Here is a 22,390-nt window from a genome sequence, read left to right on the forward strand (position 1 = left end):
ACATTATTAGTTTAAGCAGTGCAATATTTTATACTTAAAATTATGCATTTTTTAAGTGTCCACATCTTTAGTTTGGCCATTTTTTTCATGGCTTACTTAAGGAATCTAGATGCAGCATAACCAGGGTTGGGAAGGATTTTTTCTATGCTAGTATGACAGAAGTTTTTGAGTGGCCCTCGGGCATGGCTTGCACAATACCCAAGTGAAAGTGTTTGCTTTTCTATTACTTTTTAAAATTCCACCATGATATGTGAGGTTAGCACTATGCGACATTGATTGCTTAGTTTTATTTACAAAATAAAGAAAATGTAGTTAAGTCGCATACGCTTGGCTAAGGAATTATAAATGAAGTTACTATGATAAATATGAATGAAGTGGAAAGTCTCTCTTCTACATGAAAGTTTAAACAGAACCTCCACAGAAACTCCATCAAAACGTGCCATTAATTTGCTACTGTATTATTTATAAGTTTGTTGAATAATTAAATTTTCATTGGAGCTTTGATAACCTCAACTGTCAAGCAAACCCAACAACCACTGCGATAGTTTCGAAATCCAAGGATTAATTTTGTCAGTTTGTTTTCATAGTTGACTGGCAGATGAATAACCAGACAAAAATCTTGATGTGGTCATTTATTTCACTGCTATGATGAAGGCAAGAGATTCAAAAAATTTGCACACAAAGGTTAACATGTAGTCATCACACATAATCAAGAGAAGTAGAGCAAAATGTAGAATGTCCACTCATTAATTTGAAATTGATAGCTCTCTGGATTAAATGGATATCTCTATTGTACATGGTATCTTCCGTCTTTCCTTCTTTTCCTCTTAAACATTCAAGAATTTGTTCATGGCAGCTGAAGGTGTTTAAATTTCAAGGAATGCATCTGAAATAAAATGTAGTGGGAACAACCTAATTTTATCATTAATAAATTAATATCAAAAATTAATGTCCCATTTTGAAGTGTCACCTCAGTTTCTTTGGGCTCTGTAGTTTTAGGAGTTGACAAATCATTTTAAAGGCAACAAATAAATGAAGTCATTAAAAATGTACTCATTTTCTTATCTACCTACCTAATGTTTCACCTTGTTAAATTTTCCTTGTAAAGCCAATTTAGCATAAGTACGTATAAGGATTAATGTGAAATAAATCATCTCACTTGACCAAGCTTAGGGTCCAGGTTACCCATTTGTGTATGGGGGAACTGCTGTATTGTAATGTCCTAATTTAGGGAAATTCACCCTAACTTAATTCCAATCTTTCAACTCCCAAGCCATTTTGACATCAGACTTCAACCATAATTACAGGTAGAAATTCACAGATACAAAAATTGTGCTGGTTATCTTTGCAACGCCAGATTCCCATTTTCTGGCAAATGTGTTAATCAGCTGCAAAAGTGCACCACCTTAATTTGAGATAATTTATTGGAAAATTTATGTGACTTATACATACCCTGGTATGCGCATTAATGTCTTCATTTTGAATCATTTTTTAACTAAACATTTACAAAACTATGTATACTAATATTTCATGACAGTATATTTATGATATTTTACACTTTTCAATTTTTGGCTTCTAACAACCTCTGCTAATTGCCTCATTGGTTGCTTGTAGGGTATATTGAATTACCATTTTCATGGTAATCTTTCTGCATTAATTACAATTTCAACCAATCTTATTTCACTATTTGTGTTCAATAGTTTGCTACATGAAAAACATTTTCAGTGCCAGTGCTTCCAGAAACACTTACCTGAAGGAACATAGTCATGCGCTGGAAAAGCATGCATGGCATGCTGACAATGTGCTCAAAATGGCAAGGAATTAAAATGTTCTCCAAGCCACTTACTGGAAGCTATTAATTCTTTTCAACCTTATTAGGTTACTTCAGTTACACCCAATGTAATTTCCCATCTTTATGCTTTAGTTGTCATTTTAAAAGGCAATTGCACTGATGTGGATGTGGACAGTAGACCCAAAAAAGCTTACCTTCATAATCATACTTGTTGATATCAAAGTATGGCTTTCCTCTGCTGTCACGCATGGACAATAGTTGATTTAGGACTTCAGAACATCTATCTCCTTCTTTGCATAGAAGATGAATCAATGTAAATCCTTCTTGGTTCACCTGAAAATATATAATTTTGCAGATAGGTACAATGGCATCAGAATTATAATTGCTTTTTTTAATCTATCTCCAAATGCCGGATAGTCACCCAGATGGAAAAAATCAGGAAAAGATTTAAAATTACTCATTACCTTTCAACATTCGAGAATAAATGGGGTATAGGGCTGTGTTATTATTTTAACCATCAGGATTTCGATGTTTAAATTGGGAACAGAATATGGGGATTGGGAATTCTCAATAGTAATGATGTTCATATTGGTGTGAGATTTTGTATTGTGATTCAGTTTTTTCTTGCCCCATCAAAAACAAACTATGAGGCAGGGCTTAGCTCAGTGTTACCAGTGGCACATGCAGAAATGAGTTTTTATACATATCAATTACACCTTATCAGATTTTAAGTATTTGGGGGAAATCAGGTAAAAGAAGGCTTTTTTGAGAGGAAAAAGTCAGGAACGTGAGTGTAAAATGTGTGGCCAACCTGAAATGTTACTTGATTCAGGTCAATGCAAAATAAATGTAAGCTCCTTGATAACACATACCAATAATTTTGAATTCAAAATAAATTTATGTAAATGGAAATTAATACCACCAGTTTAAAAAAAATTACAAATTAATAAAAAAGTTTTAAAGGTCTCTTAGAAAGTAGATGCTGTCATGCCGGGTGATGGGACACTGAGATGTGAATGATGAGTCAAAAGCACTTGTCACTTTGACTAGCAAATCCACTAATGGAAGTCATTCTTCTGTGAGTTTTAAGATCATTTTTTTTATCTTCATGATTCATGTTAAATCATAAATATTTTCAGTATTTTTTATGTTAAGCATAGGTAATCTTTTTTGGGCTAGCAGTAGCATTGCAACTCTTTTGTTCAGTCCTATGTACCATTTACACAATGGTACATTAAATGGGAGTAAGGATGTAACATTGTTTGCACAACGCAGTAAATTACTGATTATGTATCATGAATAACTTATGGTCAATGTCATATATGACTAGGTATTCAAAAGATATCCTGATTATAAGTCAGAATTAGCCTCTATACCTGAGTATAAAATGAGATTTTCCCAAACATTTTTCCCTGAAATGATTTCCTTTGCCCCGATCTCCTTGAAATCATCTCTCCTATCATACAATAATTAAGCAGTATTTCAATCATTTTATTTTCAAGTAATGCTGTTCATATGATTATGCCTGTGGGTGTGTGTCCCTAGTAATAATAATAATGAGTTAACATTCAATATCTTATTTACAACCATGTTAATTTGTATTTCATACATGCATATATTTTGTTCTCTTAACAAATTTTGGTTCTATTTGAAACTATTCAATTAATTCTCGGGTATAATTTTTCTATAGCTTTACAACAGGCATCTACAAGTTCTTAGGTATAAGCTCCAAGAATAATTTAAATTCATGTAAACATTGGGATTCAGTTAGGTTGCATTAAGGCTTTATTACATAATGCTAATTTCATTACTGAAATCAGGGTGCTTAAAATTGTGCCATGTGAAAAGTAGAATCATATTTGATAGATGAGTTAAATTATATTTTTAGCATTGAAAACAGAAATAAGTATAATACATATTTTTTATTCAATACTTGAATGAAGCGGAGACTGGCTATAGATAGGCTATATCTGGTTATGAGTCACATATAAGCAGTCACGTGTGAAGACATTACAGATTATGGTAGTGAAATCTACTATTTTTTTTTGCAGGAAGCCATACATCATGATCTGCCAATAAGAATATGCTCTTTGATGAAAGAAGTCTAACTAAGATTGGTAAATCTCCCAATTCACAATTGAGAGGCATTTCCAAATAATTTCTTACCAAGGCAAATAGTTATACTTATAGAATTCAAAAGTGGTTGGGGAATCGTAAAGATTGGTAGACAAATTCTAAAGTCAGACCAAAATTTTCAGGTAGAACGTTTGCTTGTAAATGTTAGCAACTTTTGTCTCACACAGTGAAGAATGAAGTGAAGGAGCATTACCGTGTTCATATCAGCATTAACTTCAACCATTGCCTCGGCTAAGTAGTTGACCACGAGAGGTTGATATTTTTCCACCACACATGCCATATGTAGGGCAGACTGAAAAAAAGTTTTTGTTGACATTGGTGAAAAACCAAATCATGTAACATAAAGCTCCAGTTGATTGGTTTTAAAAATGATTGATATGGACAACTAATTCTTATATTTGAAATATTAATAACTATATTCAGGGCTTGACCTGTATCAACAGAACATGATTTTGAGAGAGCCCAAAAGTTTATTTACTGTTCTAATGTAGATAGTGACTTAATATTTATATGGAACTCCCAATACTACTATCATTCATCAAATTTCTCAGTGCATACTCACAAGTTCACACTTATTTTTCGCCCATAGAACTTCAGGCAAACTTTTGCATCTTTCTACTAAAGCATAGAGTTGCTCTAGCTTATTCATAACATCCTTGTCACATACAAGGATCATCAAATCCCTGAAAACAGAAATATCATCAAGATATGGGTTTTAACATAAACTCCCGAGATAAATATTATGGGTATGCAAGTACTCTTTTAATAGAACGCAATGGAAACATTTTCACTTTCTGGGTATTTTTTTATTGTTTGACTGAAGTCCAACTTATATAAAGATATTATGGGTCACTTTAGTTTATTCAACATTGTACAATCATTATTCTCAAGAAATTCCAAAAAGGGGCTTCTATGGTAGGATTTATCAAATTCAATTCCACTAATGACATATAGTTAAATAATAGGAGGAATTTATTAAAAATAGATTGAATAGAACTTATGTGTACTTACGTGTCTCCATCTTTGTCAACCTTTGCTATATCCTCATCATGTAGAGAATGTACTTTAGCCCAACTCTTGTTAATCTTCTCTATTGTACACTTTTCAAGCAACTTATCCTTTGCAGTGCATGGGGTTTTCTTTCGATTTTGAACTATTCTATTACGATTTACATGTTGCCTAGAAGGTAGATTTTGAGCAAGGAAAGCTTCATCTTGTTGAGTTGGGATGAAATTGTCACTTTTTGGAAGTAACTTACGCAGTCGAGACGTACCCTGATAACTGCCATTGGAAGTGGGTGTTATCACTGCTGGTGTTTGGGCTGTGATTGTAATGACAATAGGACTATTTCCCATGGAAACACTGTTGACAGGCAAATTCAGGGGCAAGTTCATCGCTTCACTATTCAAACAAGCCTGTGAGCATGTATTGTCCAATTCCTTTTCCAATATTTTTAGCTTCTCTCTTCTACCTTCCTCAGGAGGCTCAAAGCAGATGACATTCAAATCAATGGGATCTGGGTCAGGGTATGAGTGATTTGTCGTCGATGAGGTGGAGGAGCATGACGAGAGTGGTCGTTGCACTTGTGTAGACAGTATTGAGTTGGAGAGTGGAGTGGGAGCATACATGTGATTGCTGCTGTCATCGCTTGGATATCCTGTGGGCGAGGGCATATTGGGTGAGAAGGAAGGGGTGTTGGCATAAAGGTTGGGAGAGTCTGGAGCTGATGGGGAACCAGCACTGATTGAGTATGGTGATAGTTGACTCTTGGGCACAACTTGAGGGGATAAATTAGGCGATATATTCCCATATGAGTTGTATGGATTTATGTTGATTTGTGAGTCAGTTAAATTTTGGACTTGATCCAAGACAGATGAAGATTTTAACAAGTCGTTAAACACATTTTCAGTTTTTACTGGATCGCTTGTTACTTCTTTAATGATTTCTTTAACGTCAATGTCTGGATCACTTTGAAGTTCAGGTTTCTCTGAAGTGTGCGGTGTCATTTGCTGGAATTCTGCCTCAGGCAAGATTTCCAGGAGGCTGCTTATCTCTTGAATGTTATTTATGAACTGGTTATTGTCATTTGGGATCTAAAAAAAAATTCATCATTTTAAGGACCAAAAATGTATATAACAATCTATCATTTACATTTTTATACATTACCTAAAACTCATGACTTAAGTTCCTATATTGAATAGTATTAAAGTCCCATTACCACTGTGATAAGTTTGCAGTTGGTTTTTAGGATATTTCCAGCTCTACATACAATACACATTGCAATCTCGGTTCTCATTTGTCGTATTAAGTTATAATTCCATAAGATGAAACCTCTGAAAAATCCTCATTGTTTTTTATTGTCGCCATGTACACACGCACATAGTGTATATACAAGGGCGGTCGGAAAAGTTTCCGACCAAACGAAGATACAAGACATTTTTTCTGAAATTTTCTGAGTCGGAAACTTTTCAGACCACCCATGTATATGTTTATTTATTGCTTGGACACATCCTGAATGCCATGTAACTGCAACTTATAATTAATCTAAGCAGAAGGAAAAAAGTGAGTATGGCATTCATTATCTAATTTACACAATCTCCTCTTTATAAATATTTTCAAAAATAAGCTCTATAACATCAATGAAGTTCACATTTTTATCATTTATAAAAATCATTTGAAGAACCATACCTCAAAGTAGCATTACATACGAGTGCTATGGAATCATGTAATACGATGACATTATTATAAAATGTCTTTTTTATAATTCTGTTATCACTATATTTTGAAGTGAATCTTTAATTCTGGAGTATTACTATTAAAATTAGTTATTACAGCAAATGTCCTTCAGTGGTATCTTTAAGTGCATAATTAGAAAATGAACATATGATGAAATAGTTATGCATAAAAAAAATTCAGAAAAAATAAACTTTTTTAGGCTGACCTCAGTGATTTTTAATAACAAATGTTTCAAGATTTATATCTTAAATCAATGGAAGTATTTACTTGGAGGATAAGATTAAATGCATTACTTACCGAAGAGCTTTGTGGTAGATAATTAAAATCTTGTGGTAATTCTGAAGCTTGACTAATTAAGGAATTAGAGTAGCCTATTTCAGGGCATAGCTCATTTTGTGGCGGATTATAATATACATGTCCTCCATTGGTAGGTGTAACAATGTTCTGAAAGAGAAGTGGAAATTAATTCATATTTGGAATAGTAATTATTACCCTGCTTATGAAACTCTCATCTTGATTTAGTCTTGTGAAAGCAACATGTAATCTAATAATAATAATTCCTTTACAGCTGCAATATTATATGTTTAACATGTTGCTTATTGCAATTTCTTGCAAGTGAATTTAACCCCACATCATCACAAGGATAGGAGACATTTAAATGCATTGCGCTAATTGTCAGAACCTGTAAAATTTCCAACATTCCCATTTTGAACAACTGATCATAGCACTTTTCCACTTGATAATCAGGTGGAAAAGTGGTAGGATCAGTTATTCATTATGTTCGACTTCCACCACATTACGCTTGAAGCTACTCAATTTTGATATAGATTTTTTCAGAATACATAATTGTTTACTCTCTTGTAAATTAAATATTTTTTCAGTAAGTCCAAAATAATAATGGGAAGTAAATATCCTTTCCAATTTATCATGCTCTTTGAGCAGAGAAAGCTAACATTTTCCAGCCAATTTGACACTGAGAATATGCCTAAAATTAAGCTTTTGTTTTTTTTCCAATTCCAGCATGCACTTTTTCTTGAAAAGATTTAAGTGATGAAATGAATTTATATCCCCTTTGAAAATAAAACACCACATATAACACAAAATATCAAATAAGCAGAGGGGGGCATGCATTATTTAATTTATTCATGTGCTAGTTTTCAAGCGTTCATTTGAAAATTTGCCAACCTTACTAAATAATATAACCGACTCCAGTTATCGCCTAAAAGGTTGAATTGATAGGTGAGGATAGAGCTCTGCCTAGTACTATGCTCAATGACATGTGAAAGTCATACATTAGGGTAGGGGGGGCAGCTCCTTTCCCTGTGCTAACTATAATTTCCCAGAAAAATCTGGTACCCAAGAAATCACACAGCTTGGATAATGCTGAGGGTTTCTCACAGTCAAACCTAGGCCCTCTGGTCAGTAGCCAAGTGCTCTACTATTATGTCCATTTTTTACTAACTAAATAACATGATTATAATTGTAACAACAATATGCAATTCTCCTAAAATTAAAGCTATTCCATTTCATAAACAGTTTTGATGTCTTTGGCTTATATTAAGAGAAAAATAATGGCAAGAATGTCAAATTTTATCTAGAGGTTACATAAGAGTGCAATAAAAAAGGAATGTTTCTTGAGAGGTTTTATAATAAAAGTTTATGCTGTGTTACCTGTGGATATACACCATACAGAAATGTTGAGTTGCGTGCATGTGATATCAACTTGGTCTTTCGATCTGGCCCTCGAGCGCGAAGTTCTCCCAATTGCTCCACCTTTGCTGCAGTTTTTTCCTTTGCTTTAAAATCATCTTTCTTGGGAGTAGATTTGATGTTAACTTCTTGAACTTTCTTTGCATTGTCCTTCGCCCCGACCTTGATATCATTCTTATTATTCTTATTTGTTGTATCTTCTTCATTCTTTGTTTCATCCACTTGAATGTTATATGTGTTCTTGGACTTTGCTGAAACACTCTTCAGATTGAGATGTTTCATGCATTCCGTAATCTCATCTTCATTAGCCACCTGCATTTCAGCCTTCATGTTGAATTGATTTCCCTGGTAGGGTCTCTGGGTTTCTATATTATTTTCAGCCTTTGTGTTCTCCCTTTGGATTACCCATCCATCTCTGAAAAGAGAAAATGTTAAATTAGTTTAATTAAGACTTTTCTCATCCAAAATCATTTACAATTTTCTGAGAAAATGAATTATGCGTGCATGATTTCAATCTTGTGGGTAGCTAAAAATCACCATTATCAAAGATAATCCACAAATAAAAGTTTGGTTTGGATGGTCAAGGACAACTATTATGTATTACACATCAAAAATGATAATTTATAAAAATATTAAAAAACATAATTAAAACAATAACAATAGAATTCAGGGTGCATTCTCCCAGTTGGCATCACGTAGGGTGACTTAAATTGAGGACTTAAAATAATTATTAGCAGAGGTCTACAAATCTAGAGAAACATATAAAGGACCCTGATACTACCACAAAATATTCTCAAACCCCATACTGCATAAAAAATAATTTGTTCTTAAGCTCCGAATACTTTCTATTGCCGTTAATTCCATCCAAAACGGCTACATTTTTTTCTCCCTGCTCCCCAACATTCTCCTATCTATTACACCCTTCAGAATACCATGGATTCTAATTATCTCCGGAATTCATTTTTTTGGGTTTATTAGAATTACTCCCAACCTCTTCCCCTCCAGAATGCCCAGGACATCATCATTTGTTTTCATTTCTGTCTATTTTATTTTACCATTCTTTTCGGCATCCACATCTCCAAATTAAAGTTTTTACTAGTCTTTTCTTTACATCTTTACTTAAAATATCTGTTATCAATGGCCACTTCATTATGAAAGCATCTTTACCTAGTGCAATTGTTCTTTTAATGTCCTAAACACTTTGAACTCAATTTTCTAAAACGTTTCCCAAATTTGACTGTGCTGAACTCTTCTACTGAATTATTCTACCTGTTCTAGTTTATGCCCCCTAAACTTATGTTTATCTGACTCTTTCTATTTCTTGGGAGTCTTATAGCTACTTCTTGTGTGTATCACATTGATTCTGTAATGTAGTAAGAAATTATTGTCATGCTTAATGTATTTAATACAATTACAAAATATTTTATGGAGAAAATGCTACTTTAAATTTGTGGATAACTTGAACCAAATAAATGTATATGATGATTCTAGCAAAATAATGTAAATTATATTTTTTAGAAATTACCTCAATTCATCCATATTAATGGCCTTCAATAGATGTGAACTGTATCTATTTGAATGTAGCAATATTAAAGTAAAATAACGAAAGCCCAAGTGAAACAATAATACTTATTACCACAGAGTCAAATAGTTTATTATGGAACTAATAAAAAATATTAAATGAGAGATTTCTGTGTTTAAAAGTACATGATTTATGGCTGACTCCTAATGAGATCCACCTTTAATTGATGGCAGTGTTGCTATTATAATAGGTCTTTCATACATTCAATAGTGAAACATAGCACATTAGGGAGCCATAAGCCAAAAATATTTTGGCTATGTGGAATAATTATAAAATATTTATATTCAAGCTGCATTGAAAACCTAAAGCCTATAAAATATCTTGGGTGTCAGGAGAATGATTGGCTGAATCAAAGTTTTGTTACAATAAGATTTATTCCACCAAATTGAATTATGCTTTTTTACGTGAAAATTGATTGAATATTTAAAAAAACAGATTTTGACTCTGATCTTCAGCTAGCAAAATATATTTATAATATTATTCCTTCTGAATTCAACGATCTCAGGGAAAATTAATTTTTTTAAACTACCCCATAAATAATTACCGTCCCCTCCAATCCTTTTTATTGGATGACATTTTTGTTCCGTACATATTATTGCCACGTTTCAATACGGCTTCGTCAGCAAGATAAGACTTCCTGAAATTCACGCAAAACATCGAAATCTAAAAAGCCGGACAGCTGCTCCTACCTTTCTGGCTCTCATGTTAATTACTACAGGTTCCCCGGTTCAGGGTTCCCTCCCATTCGCGCACTCTTAAGGTTCGGAGATTTTCCGGATGCCAACCTGTTCCCGGAAAGCTCTCGTGACGCGAGGAAAAGTTCTGGTCTCGACCCAAATGTGTGCTTTTCACGCACGGTAAAGGTCGTTAGTGCGAAGCGCACTCCATCCTCACCTGCAAAAACAACCTCTAGGTTAATGACTGGTTTTTACTCTCATCGGAATAGTTCTAGATGTTTTAGATGAGTAGAATAGTTCCCCAAAAATCACATGGCCAAATTGTTTCACGAGGTACGTCCCGTAAAATGAAATATCTTCAACGTTGTCACTCAGTACTAATTAATCGAAAATGATCCCCTTTTATGGACTGCTACCATTGTCTTCCTAATTGCTCGACCTCTTATTTCATTTTAGTAGATGCATCACTGTGATATGAGAATACGAAAGGCCAGGCCGGGAAATTCATTGATGGCAGGACACATTAATCATAACTTTTAAGTTCTTCAATGTTCTTACACAATAGTGGATGGTTTTTTGATGATATATTGTTTACACAACTCAATCAAAATTTATTTTAGATTCGAAGTGGGCCAAAAACTTCTATTTTTCTCTATTTCTTCTGCATATACCCATTCACAAAAATTTTTATTGGGTTGGGCCTTCAAAACTTTAAATAATTTACACGAATTGATCAATGAACATAAATTACTTAGTTCTAAAAAAAATGCAGAGGTGACTCTTGCAAAAAAAACTACGTTCTGAAGTTCCTAGAAATTATTCGATAGCTCAGTCGGCTAACTCTCCGGGAAGAATCCCCTCTTCCCCCCCACCCACCGTGGACTTAACTCGGACACTGTTGGAAGTATGCGCGTAGTAGTTACTTGCAAGCCATTGGTGCCCAGTTGATGCATCATTTACCGAGACAGAAATCCGATCAGCTAATTTCGATCACATGCCCGAAACAAAGTCAATGCGCCGAAATAGATTAATGGCCTTTTTTTTAACTATTCATAAGTGGCATTTGGGACCAGTCCATAACTACAACGAGGCCATTAACCTTTGGTCGAGGAGAGTTCATTCAATTTGGGCACATTCATTGCTCGTTCGTAATGCAGCATTCTTCTGCAGCGCTTAGTCTAATTAAGCATGTCATACTGTTTCAATGGCACGAATAACTATCATATGATTTTATTAAAATATTATATTTACTCATATTTTGCTTAAATTTGTCGGTTAACGCATAGATTTAAAATATTTCTTGTATTTTAATGTTAATGGCACAGAATTTAGTATGTTCCAAATGTAGAATTGAGATAATTATGCGGAGTGTCGCCATTTTTATGCGCTCTTTTTCCCGGTCGTTATAACGTGGCCATATCACTAGGAGTTGGTTTTCCCTCACGTTTCGAACTTTCTTATCCACCGGTTTCTTCTCACCACCCCGTTCACCTTCGCGCGTCGGATGTCGTATTAGAGGCATCAATCATGACTCGAGTCGCGAGCCGCATTCGCTCTCCGAGAGCAGGCAGATTGGCCTGCGGCCGTGAAAGTGCGATTTTCAGTGGCGGATGGCAGTGGTGCACAGTGAAATGAAGGCTCGCGCAAATCGCACCCAGGGCTCACGTGAAAATCGTGTGACGTTTAGATACCGGTGGCCGGGGATCGGGTAAGTTCGGTGGCTAGCGTCCTGGCTTTCCACTTCAGGGTCCGGGTTCGAATCCCGGAGGTAGCAGGATTTTTCATTGGTATTCCGATCCATATTTGGGGTGCTATATGGAGAATACTTCAGTGGAGTGCGCCGTCCGTCGGGTGGGTCGTTAAACTGTGTGACCCCCTCGGCTTATTCCGTTGTGTAAGCTGATTCCGACGCCGGGTTTCTCCGTACCACTCACCCATTACCAAAACATTTCACCAAGTTGCCTACCTGTTGCTAAAGCTGTGATAAACCTTAGCTGTAGGTCGTTTTCCCTAATTACTACCATTATTTCGCGATGACGTTCGTCCAATTTTCACTCGAGCCCCTCAATTTATTCTCCTCACCAGGGAAAATTCTCCTATCCTAAGAATCACTAAAAATGGTAGGAGGAGAAGAAATTTCTTCCCTTTGCGCCTTATCTAAATATTTATATGCGAGCCACCAAGAGGTAACTAAATTGCAACGACAGAGTTTATAATTGCTGGATTATTCTTGCATGCGATCACTATGTTGTGCAGTGGCCTTGAGAAAGTAATTAGAACAATGAACGAAGAAATAATAATAGTATAGTAGAGCCTAGTTTCTCCCGTGGAAGCGCACTTCATTCATTCGACTTTAAGACCACCTTTGGGCGTCATTATTTTCGTTTGTTCCAGCGGTCTAATGTGTTATTACAATTCGGCTCATTGCAAACGCATTGCAGCGCGTCGCGCAAATTAATCTCCAGGTTGCAGTCGAAAAAGGGCAGCGCACATCCAACAGATAATAATTGGTATTCGTATGAAAACTTGTCCTACTTAGTCATTGCAATCTCAACGGTACTGAGAGAAACTAACCCTGTGATACCGCCAAAAGTCGCTGCGGCTGAATGACCAGTTAGTATCCTGGAGACGTTGACATAATTGTGCGATTTTACGGAGCTTATGTTTTCTGACGAAATTCTTTGCAGATAAAAACATTGCTGTTAGTCGTAGGTGAATAACGACCATGAATTGGATCGTTAATATTGAAAATAGGGGCATTTGTTGAAAAAGAAGTGAGAAACGGAAATAAAATATTTTAAAATAGAAAAATATACGTACATAAGAAAAGTTGAAGGGCTCATTGCTCATTAAGTTTAAGAGCATATTTACTGCTGCCAAGTTAATTGCCATTGCTAGAATGCGTGCTCAAAAGTCAATGCAGTGAATTGATTCGTCATCAGATCTCTGGAAATAAGTGCGTGATGAGAGAATTTCACTCTGCGAATAAGCGACGTTTCGTGCTAATAAATGAAGCGCAAACTTTTCAGTTATACCTAACCATAAATGCGAGTACGAGTTTGATATAGTTCGTAAGCATTGCGTACCATTAGCAACTGCCATAATTGCTTAGATGGAATGCTTGTTGGACTTACACTTTTTTAACAAACCGCAAAAATCATACCATGCTCGGATATGACTAAATTCATATCCTGCGGATAATTAATTTTCAATGGCCGGAGGGAAAATTTGGTTTAAAATAATCTACTTTATCCTCGCAAACATTTCTTTAATTCGGCAAAATACAGGTTTCTGGATGCACTAAGGTTATGGTGAAATGAAGTTTTTTGCTCAATCAAAATATGTTTTAATGCTTCCTTTGCTCACGTTAAATGTGTAATTAATCCTGATCAGGAACTCTTCAGGTAATCGAATGAAAATTTTGTCTCATTCTGATCATGCATGGTAAGTTAGAAACAGACACTTCCTTTTTTCATTTGCTAATTTTTCCAAAATATATTAATCATATCAACTGTCTTTTAAAAAGTTAACGTGAATCGGTAAATCAATTATTTGGAAGAAACACTGCTGTAGAAATGAATCTACCTCCGAGTTAGAATGGCTACGGTGAATTTCTTCAGATAGGGATATTTCAGAAAATTTCGGAATCCTATAACAATTGATAATTCCGGAATTTCAATCTCCTGCAGATGGCTACGTTATGATGTTGAAAATACTGGCGAATAATGGCAATACTTCATTCAAGGGAACGTTATCTCAAGGGTTTCTGGGATTCCTACGATTTCTGCTTGTTTTCAAGTTTTGCAGGTCTTATCCCGACGGAGGTTACCCTCTAGCTCTACACTCAGTCATTTACTCACCTTCCACACAATGAAATAATAAGCCTTCAGTTCAATACAGGTACTCAATACGTACGTGCTTGCCACAAAGAGAAGATTGTATCATACAAGCATTTTTCAGTAATCCGCATTATACTCTTTCACACTTTTGTTCACAGTGATGATGGCGCTGTTAGAATGGCAACGACTTCGGAGTTTTTCGTTGCGTAATTTACGGATGTGAAGTACATACGTTAATGGCTTCTAATGCTAGACCATCTAGAACTTCTCTTGTAATTGTTTTCGAATAATACAGTATGTTGTACTGTTGTTTTCAGTAAATACAATGCAGTCTATGTGTGCATTCACCGTATATTAGTGAAAATAAAATACTGCCGTACGTTATGTAGGGCACTTACATAAGCGTGCCTATGTAAGTGCGCCACCTAACGTACTTACCCCTTATGCCCTACATATAGGGCACTTTCATAAGCGTGCTTATGTATGTGCCCTATAGTAGTAGTTATAGGGGAGGCGACCGACAGCTGAGGTCTGCGCCATTAGGGATGGATGGGGAAGGATAAAGGGTGGAGAGAAACCCGGCGTCGGTATTAGCCTACTCTTAACAAAAGGCACCAAGGGGTCGACAGCTTAACGTCCCATCCGACGCATGGCGTACTCACTCTAAGTGGCCTCCATGAAGTACCCCAAATAGGTATCGGGATACCACCGAAAAATATTTGCCGCCGCCGGGATTCGAACGCTTAGTAAAACAATACTTTGGCTTGTAACGAGGCTTATTGAAAATCGTTGCGTCCACTGTGAAACGAAGGTAATTTCCCACACGAAGTACACGATTCCCCTTTCCTATCGCCCACATTATAATTTCTTCGAACGATATATCCACCTTACTTTGTGTGTTTTACAAATTTTGAAAATCAATTCTGCCTTAATTAAATCGGCTATGCGTGCTCTGATATACTTTCATTAATTAATTATTCAGTAATTCCACGATAATAGAACTTGGATTAAAGTATTTGATTGTGTGGTTGGTAACGAATAGAAGTTTTCATGAAAAGTTCTTTCATCACAGACATTCTGGGGACTAGAAGTACCTATGCAACATTCTGAAAAGCAATTTCGCATTAATTGATCTGGTAATACGTGCTTTGACATAATTTTGATGATTAATAATTCAGTGACTTTCATAATTATGGACCCCGGATTATAGTGTTTGATTGCGCGCTTGGTAACGATTAAAATATTTCATGGGAAGCCCTTTCATTAGAGACATTCTGAGAAATAGATGCTTGTTGCAATATATCCGCTTATTCCTGTAGTTAATTTTTAACGTGGGGCCCGTTTTTGAGCCCATTTGAAAATTAGGAAAATGTAATACCGATATAGCTAGTAAGCATTATGAAAAAACATCTTTTGGATTCACATCAGTAGTAGATATAATCTGGATATTTTTCGATTCCTATTACAGTATTTCGGAATAATACAAAAATAGGTGAAAAGAAAGTATCACACAGAAACACACAACTTCCTTCCCCCCACCTCGTGAGTGGAAGTCAGTTTTGAGATTACATGCGATGCGTAGCAAGTTAGTGGCGACGTCCTCAAGTAGTAGAAAGGTCGACAGAATAATGCCGTGTACAAGTTTTCCTGCCTGAAATATAATCGAAAGAATGGGTATTATCCCAGTAATTACAAGAACATGAAGTTTCCCGATACAAAAATAAAACACTAGGCTTATCTTTGTGGACAACGTCATTACCTGTTTTTAGCGTTTCGAGTAATATGTTCACTCGAATATATCTCTATATTAAAAATGGTCGCATGCCCGTTTTAAATAATTTTATTCAATTTGAACAATCGATGCGTATGAATTTATGCTAATTAGAATGGTAATTGTATCAATATCAATAAGCAGTGATTTTTCATTTATACGTATGAATTCATGCAAACCGTGACGGGTAGCCATCATCAGTGCGCGTCATTATAAAAAGGGCCTAGGTACGTGTGGCCCTCTCGATGATGACGCGTAAGCGTGGAAACTGGTTGAGTTATTTCATTAAAAAGTGTGGAAAATCGCTAATTTATTTGATGTATCACAATGTCAAAATTCCTTGAGGTTGGATTTCTTGCAATAATTTCTAACCCTTAAAATGCAGGAAAAACCTAGATTTAGACGAGCACGAGGAGGAAAAATACTTCCTGACGTAGAGGGTGGAATTCTATGGCAAATTCCCTCGGATATTATTCCAGACATCCGCCAGTACACTTTCTTTTAGTAACTCTCGAAAGGTACAGCCCCGATGTCTTTCTAACACATTCATCTTACAGCCACGTCTGTGCTCAATGCCATGAGTGACAAAAGATGGCGTCAATCATGCAAGCAGAACGAACGCAATGAAATGATGCAACTCATAACAATGCTCTTTGACGAAATAAAACGTTGGTGCTACATTTGACGTTTAGAAAATACCTTAATAAATTGTTTAGTGATGAATTTTTGAAGTATGAGTACTGTCCTTACGAACGCCAACTGCAACGGAAATACCGAAATAGGAAGTGTAGACTCGATAAATTACATAGGCGTTACCTTCACTCACGACCTCTCCTCGGTGCAACACATACCGGCAATATACGGGCATGCTAGCAAAAAATTATGATTTATGAGAAAATTATCGGGGAAGTGGGATGAAAAGGTTAAAGAGAAATGCTATTTTTCGCTCGTTAGGCCTCATTTAGAATATGTTGGATTGATTGCCGAGTTGGATCTAGTGCAGCGAGAGAGGAGTTTTGTAAAAACGTTGCAATGGCAAACTGAGCAGCGTATCCAAAATATTTGAGGATTTAGGCAGGGAATAACTCACGGAGCGAAAGATAAATTATAGATTAAATCTCTCGCATAAATTGGAAGCTGATCTCTTTAGCGATGATGTTAAATTTGTATTATTAGCCTCATAATACTAAGGTAGGAGATATCATGAAGCATATGATTAGAGATTAAATGTAGAACAGATAGAGTTAAAATGTCATTTTTCCCCACAAACGATAATGGATCGGAAAACTTTATCCGACCACACTAAGAGGAGGATATTGTTTTTCATTCTAAGTATCCTAGTATGTTTTCTTTATCTCATCCAGCCTTAGTTGTCCTTTTTTCGAACCGCTACCGTGGTGCATGTTCCTACAACTATCATGATCTACATGATATGAAATATTTTTCAAAATATATTGTGACTAAATATTAAGAAAAACTTAATTTTTGATGTTGCATGCTTGGTTTGTAATCACCCCCTGACGGTGGTTTGCTGGGCACAATGTAGAAATAGAAACACGATTATAAAAGGAGTCCCTGGTGGGTGGCGTGCTCTTGTTTACTTGATTCACATCCGGCATTTCCTTCCTTCCTTCCTTCCTCCCTTTTCTCGGCGAAATGATGGAACACTCATGGTTAGGCGTCGGTGGAGGAATGATTCAAGATTTTGCACATGGTCACTTACGCAACGCTCCTTTCATGACGTAGAAAGAGACGTCACTCTCGTTCTCGTCATCTCGTTCGGCTTTGGCTGGAACGGTAGGACGAAGTGTGATCGAGACAGGAATTGCAACCATCTGCTGAGCCAATTTTAAGTCCTTATATTTAGCGTTGTCCACAGCTACTCTTTTTCGTCTGCGACAATACGGTAATCGTTGTTTAACAGAGATAACACTCTCTCAATGAGCGAGATACGGAAAATGTGTCAGAGGAATGGCTATTAAATCCATGTGCGAATCTTTCCAGCATACAAAATGCTCTTCATCATGCCAAAAGAATTACCACCTGCACTCGCTACATTCTGAAGCAAGAAAACGAGTGGAATAAACACTTTTGAGGATCAAATGAATCTTTCTAATCGTTGCCGTAATAATTTTACTGGCCAATAAAATTAAGTTGAAACTTTTTTATATTTTTAGGTTGCAGAAGTGAAATGGGTAAACACCCCAGAATGTTGATATTATTTTTTGTTTTAATTTGTTTAAAGTTTTAATTTTTGATATTAGTATAGGAAACTAATGATCGGAAAACTGGAATTTTTATTTCGGTAATAAACAATATAAGACTCGACGTTTGTTTATGTAAGATATAATTTAGCAAATATATTTCTAGCCGATCTGGAGACTACAATGATTTGAGAATATGCTCCCACTCACCTACACTACGTGTATTTTCAAATGTATCCGTTAGCCTCATACATATACATATGAACACAGAGAGCTCTTGTTTTATATTGAATTTATCATCAGAGAAGAGTGTAAATCCTTTTCTTCCATGTGTTCCTATGATAAAACTTTCCTCTTTTACGTGTATGAAATATTCGATGGCCCGCATTAATAGTTTAATGAGGCTATTATAAGACAGCATTGATCTCATTTGAGAACCACTGATGGGTCGTTAAGGTTAAATGAAGGGTCGCTACATCAAGTAAAAGGATTGCGATACTCAATCATAATAGTTAGCTAGTTTAGCTATGACTTTAATTATTCATTTCTTACAGCAAGTTTCAATTTCTTAATTTAATGCGACGAGCGACAGTTAAAACATATGCCACCTTCAAGATAGGAGATAATGTCGGCAATGACTTTTCACTTGAAGAAAATCACTATTCAGAAAAAAATTGGGGCCAGGAAAAATTAAGAGAACTCCATGATAGAAACGATACGGGTTAATGTGCACGATGTGTCGCCAGCATGATTCTGCGGGCTGCACGAACTTAAATATATACTATATGTACGTCTGATAACGATATCTATAGCTGCGTTTTAATTCTACCACTTAAGTAGGGAGGATTCATACGAGTAGTTGAGACCTGATGCGCAGACGCCTACGTTCGCATCTGTATGTCTGCTAGCATGGCCTTGGTGTCAGCGGTGATTCCAGTGCTTTAATTGGATTGCCTTTGATTGTGAGGAAGGAGCATCTCCGATTATGAAAACGGCGAGAAATATTTCGACAGGCTTATGTAGAATGAGCCCAAAGGTCATTTCCGAATAATCCACCCCCTCCCCCCGGTTGTACCGTGCTACACCTGAGGTGTAAATGCAGGACTCTTCAAATGATGGTTTATGAGTATGTGCTATAGGCGGAAACGATAATGGTGTATTGAGGAAAAAGGTACATTCGGTGCATACACGTGTGCAAATCCCTTCCGAATAACCCGGAAAAAATTGGAAAATTGAAATTGTGACCAGATTCAAAAGCCAGAATTTTAAGAGATGGTCATTTTCGAATATGAATATAGAGCCCCATGATACGCATTTCGTTTCAATTTCATTATCAACAAAGATAGTAAGGCTGCCTGATTCATTTATTTTTTATCAACCAAGATAAGAATGAGGCGGAGTATTATGGGATGTTAAGAATGAGGCCTGAATCAGGGGCGCGCACAACTTGCAAATATTAACCCCTTTTCCCTGATAGGGGAGGAGTTAAACTCTTCCGAAACAAACTAAATCAGGCTGATTTTGTGCACTACGCGCGGCTTTTTTTGAATGGGCCTGAATAGACTCTCAATAAATATGTTGAGTTTTAAAAAGGAACACTGATTTTTCCAAATAGGAATATTATTTTTGGAGAGATTTTAAGGACATGGGTAATTCCATTTAACTGGCTATTGAATTTCATTTCAGTATATATTGAAATCTCTCCAAAAATATTTATTTTAGGATAAGCGCATTATGTATTTTTATTTAAAGGTAATCTACCGGTTAATGTAGGTTTAAGGATGATCACAAAATAAATCGGCACTCTAAACAAAGAACAAACATTCTACATCTACAACAAATTTTTTCTTCCTCGTATACTTCCTTCTTTCCTTCATCCCGTCCAAAATCCTAATCATATTCCTGTCCCTTCCTCGTTTGCCTAACATTCTCTATCACAGTCTTCAACATCCCATCACCAATCAAAACGCTGTTAATCCATCTTTCCCGCCTCATTTTAATATTTTATATAATAGGCATTTTAGTTCCCTGCAAAACACCGCCAGGATACGTGGCAGAGGGTGAACAAACACCTGACTAATTTTGGCCCGAATACAATCCTACCGCAGTCGGACAATGTTATTCTGATCCCTTAACATTCGTAGCAAATATGACATCTAAAAACTAACTTTTCTAGACTTAATCTCGATGATTTTATTGATATGATCTCTCTTGCCGTAGTAAGATGGGGTAATAATACATTATCAACATCACTGCTAAAGAGACGTCCTTCCAAGTTATGCAAGAGACTTAAACTGTAATTTCACATTCGCTCCGTAAGTGATTCCCAGCCTAGCTCCTGTAATACTACCTTGATCAAAAATTTCCCGGAATTTATTCAGAAAATTAAAAATACAAGTTTATTCATCTAAATCTATATTGTCCCCTTCAAAGTAATCCCCATCGACTGCAACACACTTATGCCAGCGCTTGATCCAATCCTCGAAACATTTTTTATATTCGGTTTTCGGTATGTCCATCAGTGCTTCCTGCGATTTTTCCATTACTTCCTCTCGGCTGCTAAAACGCGTTCCCCGTAATGGTTTTTTAACTCGATTGAACAGAAAGAAGTCACAGGGAGCCAAATCAGGTGAATTCGGTGGCTGTTGGATGGTATTTGTTGCATTTTTCGTCAAAAAATTACGAATAATGATAGCACTGTGCGACGGTGCGTTATCATTGGTGCAAAATCCACGAGTTTTCTGCCCACATTTCTGGTCTCTTTCGGCGAATTGCTTCACGCAAACGTCTCATAACGCCCAAATAATACTCTTTGTTTACTGTCTGGCCTTCTGGCAAAAATTCATGATGCACTACACCGTTGTAATCCATGAAAACCGTCAGCATTGCCTTCTTTTTTGACTGAAAACGACGTGGTTTTTTTGGTCTCGGCTCATTTGGTGAACGCCATTCACTTGCCTGATGTCTGGATTGCGTGTCGTACTCATAAACCCACGTCTCGTCTCCAGTAATGATCCTTTTGATGAATGTGGGATCGGATTCAGCCTCGCAAATCATGTCTTTTGCGACGTCAACACGGTCTCTTTTTTGCATGAAATTGAGGTCTTTTGGCACCAACTTTGCTGCTACACGACGGAAACCCAAATCATTAACCACAATGTCTTGGGCGGATCCATAGGCAATGTTCAAGTCCTCCGCTATTTCTCTGATGGTTAATTTGCGGTTATTGACCAACATTTCTTTTACTTTATCAATTTTTTCACCGACTTTCGATGTCGATGGTCTGCCACTGCGTTCATCATCTTCGATTGACTCACGACCACTTCTGAACCGCTCGTGCCACTGGTAAACGACCGTTTTTTTAGAGAATCGTTGCCGAAACACTTTTCCAACATTTCCAACGTCCGTGCGCCACTAAATCCGTTTTTTACGCAAAATTTAATACATGTTCGTTGTTGCAAATTTAAATCCATTTCTGCAATTGTAAAAAATCGCCAACACACACAGAGATAGATGTACTCTTGGCTACGTAACTTTTGCAAATGTCAAGTTATGACACTAAGATTTAAAGGGAATATCAACAAGAGATGTACCAATTTAACAAAAAAAACAGAACTCAAATCGGAACGATGGGAGCGCCACACGGTGGTTATTCCGGGAACTTTTTGATCAAGGTAGTATTTTGGATGCGCTACTAAGTTTAGTTTTACAAATCTAGCTCTTCTTCGCTGCGCGTGATCCAAATCGACAATCAATCCAACTTCGTGAGGAACCCATATACTAGCAGCATATTCTAAATTAGGCCTAACCAGCGACAGATAACATTTCTCTTTGACTTTTTCATCACACTTACCTAGTGCTCTAGAAATAAATCCCAATATTTCATTAGCTTGTCCACATTATCCCGTATGCGTTTTACCCAGGGACGATCGCGAGTAATGCT

The 22,390-nt window shown here is 36.3% G+C and overlaps 1 protein-coding gene across 1 annotated transcript in view; it reads right to left on the reverse strand.

The window, feature by feature from the left end:
• LOC139688306 (uncharacterized) overlaps positions 1–22,390 on the reverse strand; it is a 46,016-nt gene that overhangs the window by 11,924 nt on the left and 11,702 nt on the right. Inside the window, exons 2-7 of the mRNA XM_071585797.1 lie at positions 8,336–8,789; positions 6,962–7,108; positions 4,940–6,021; positions 4,491–4,611; positions 4,122–4,220; positions 1,987–2,125 (exon numbers count right to left, since the gene is read on the reverse strand). Coding sequence (XP_071441898.1) covers positions 1,987–2,125; positions 4,122–4,220; positions 4,491–4,611; positions 4,940–6,021; positions 6,962–7,108; positions 8,336–8,704 — 1,957 coding nt within the window. The 5' untranslated portion in view covers positions 8,705–8,789. The remainder of the gene's footprint in view (positions 1–1,986; positions 2,126–4,121; positions 4,221–4,490; positions 4,612–4,939; positions 6,022–6,961; positions 7,109–8,335; positions 8,790–22,390) is intronic.

This window comes from Hetaerina americana, unplaced genomic scaffold (genome assembly GCF_022747635.1).
Source record: "Hetaerina americana unplaced genomic scaffold, ioHetAmer1.1.p SCAF_2, whole genome shotgun sequence".
NCBI classification, from domain to species: Eukaryota; Metazoa; Arthropoda; class Insecta; order Odonata; family Calopterygidae; genus Hetaerina; species Hetaerina americana.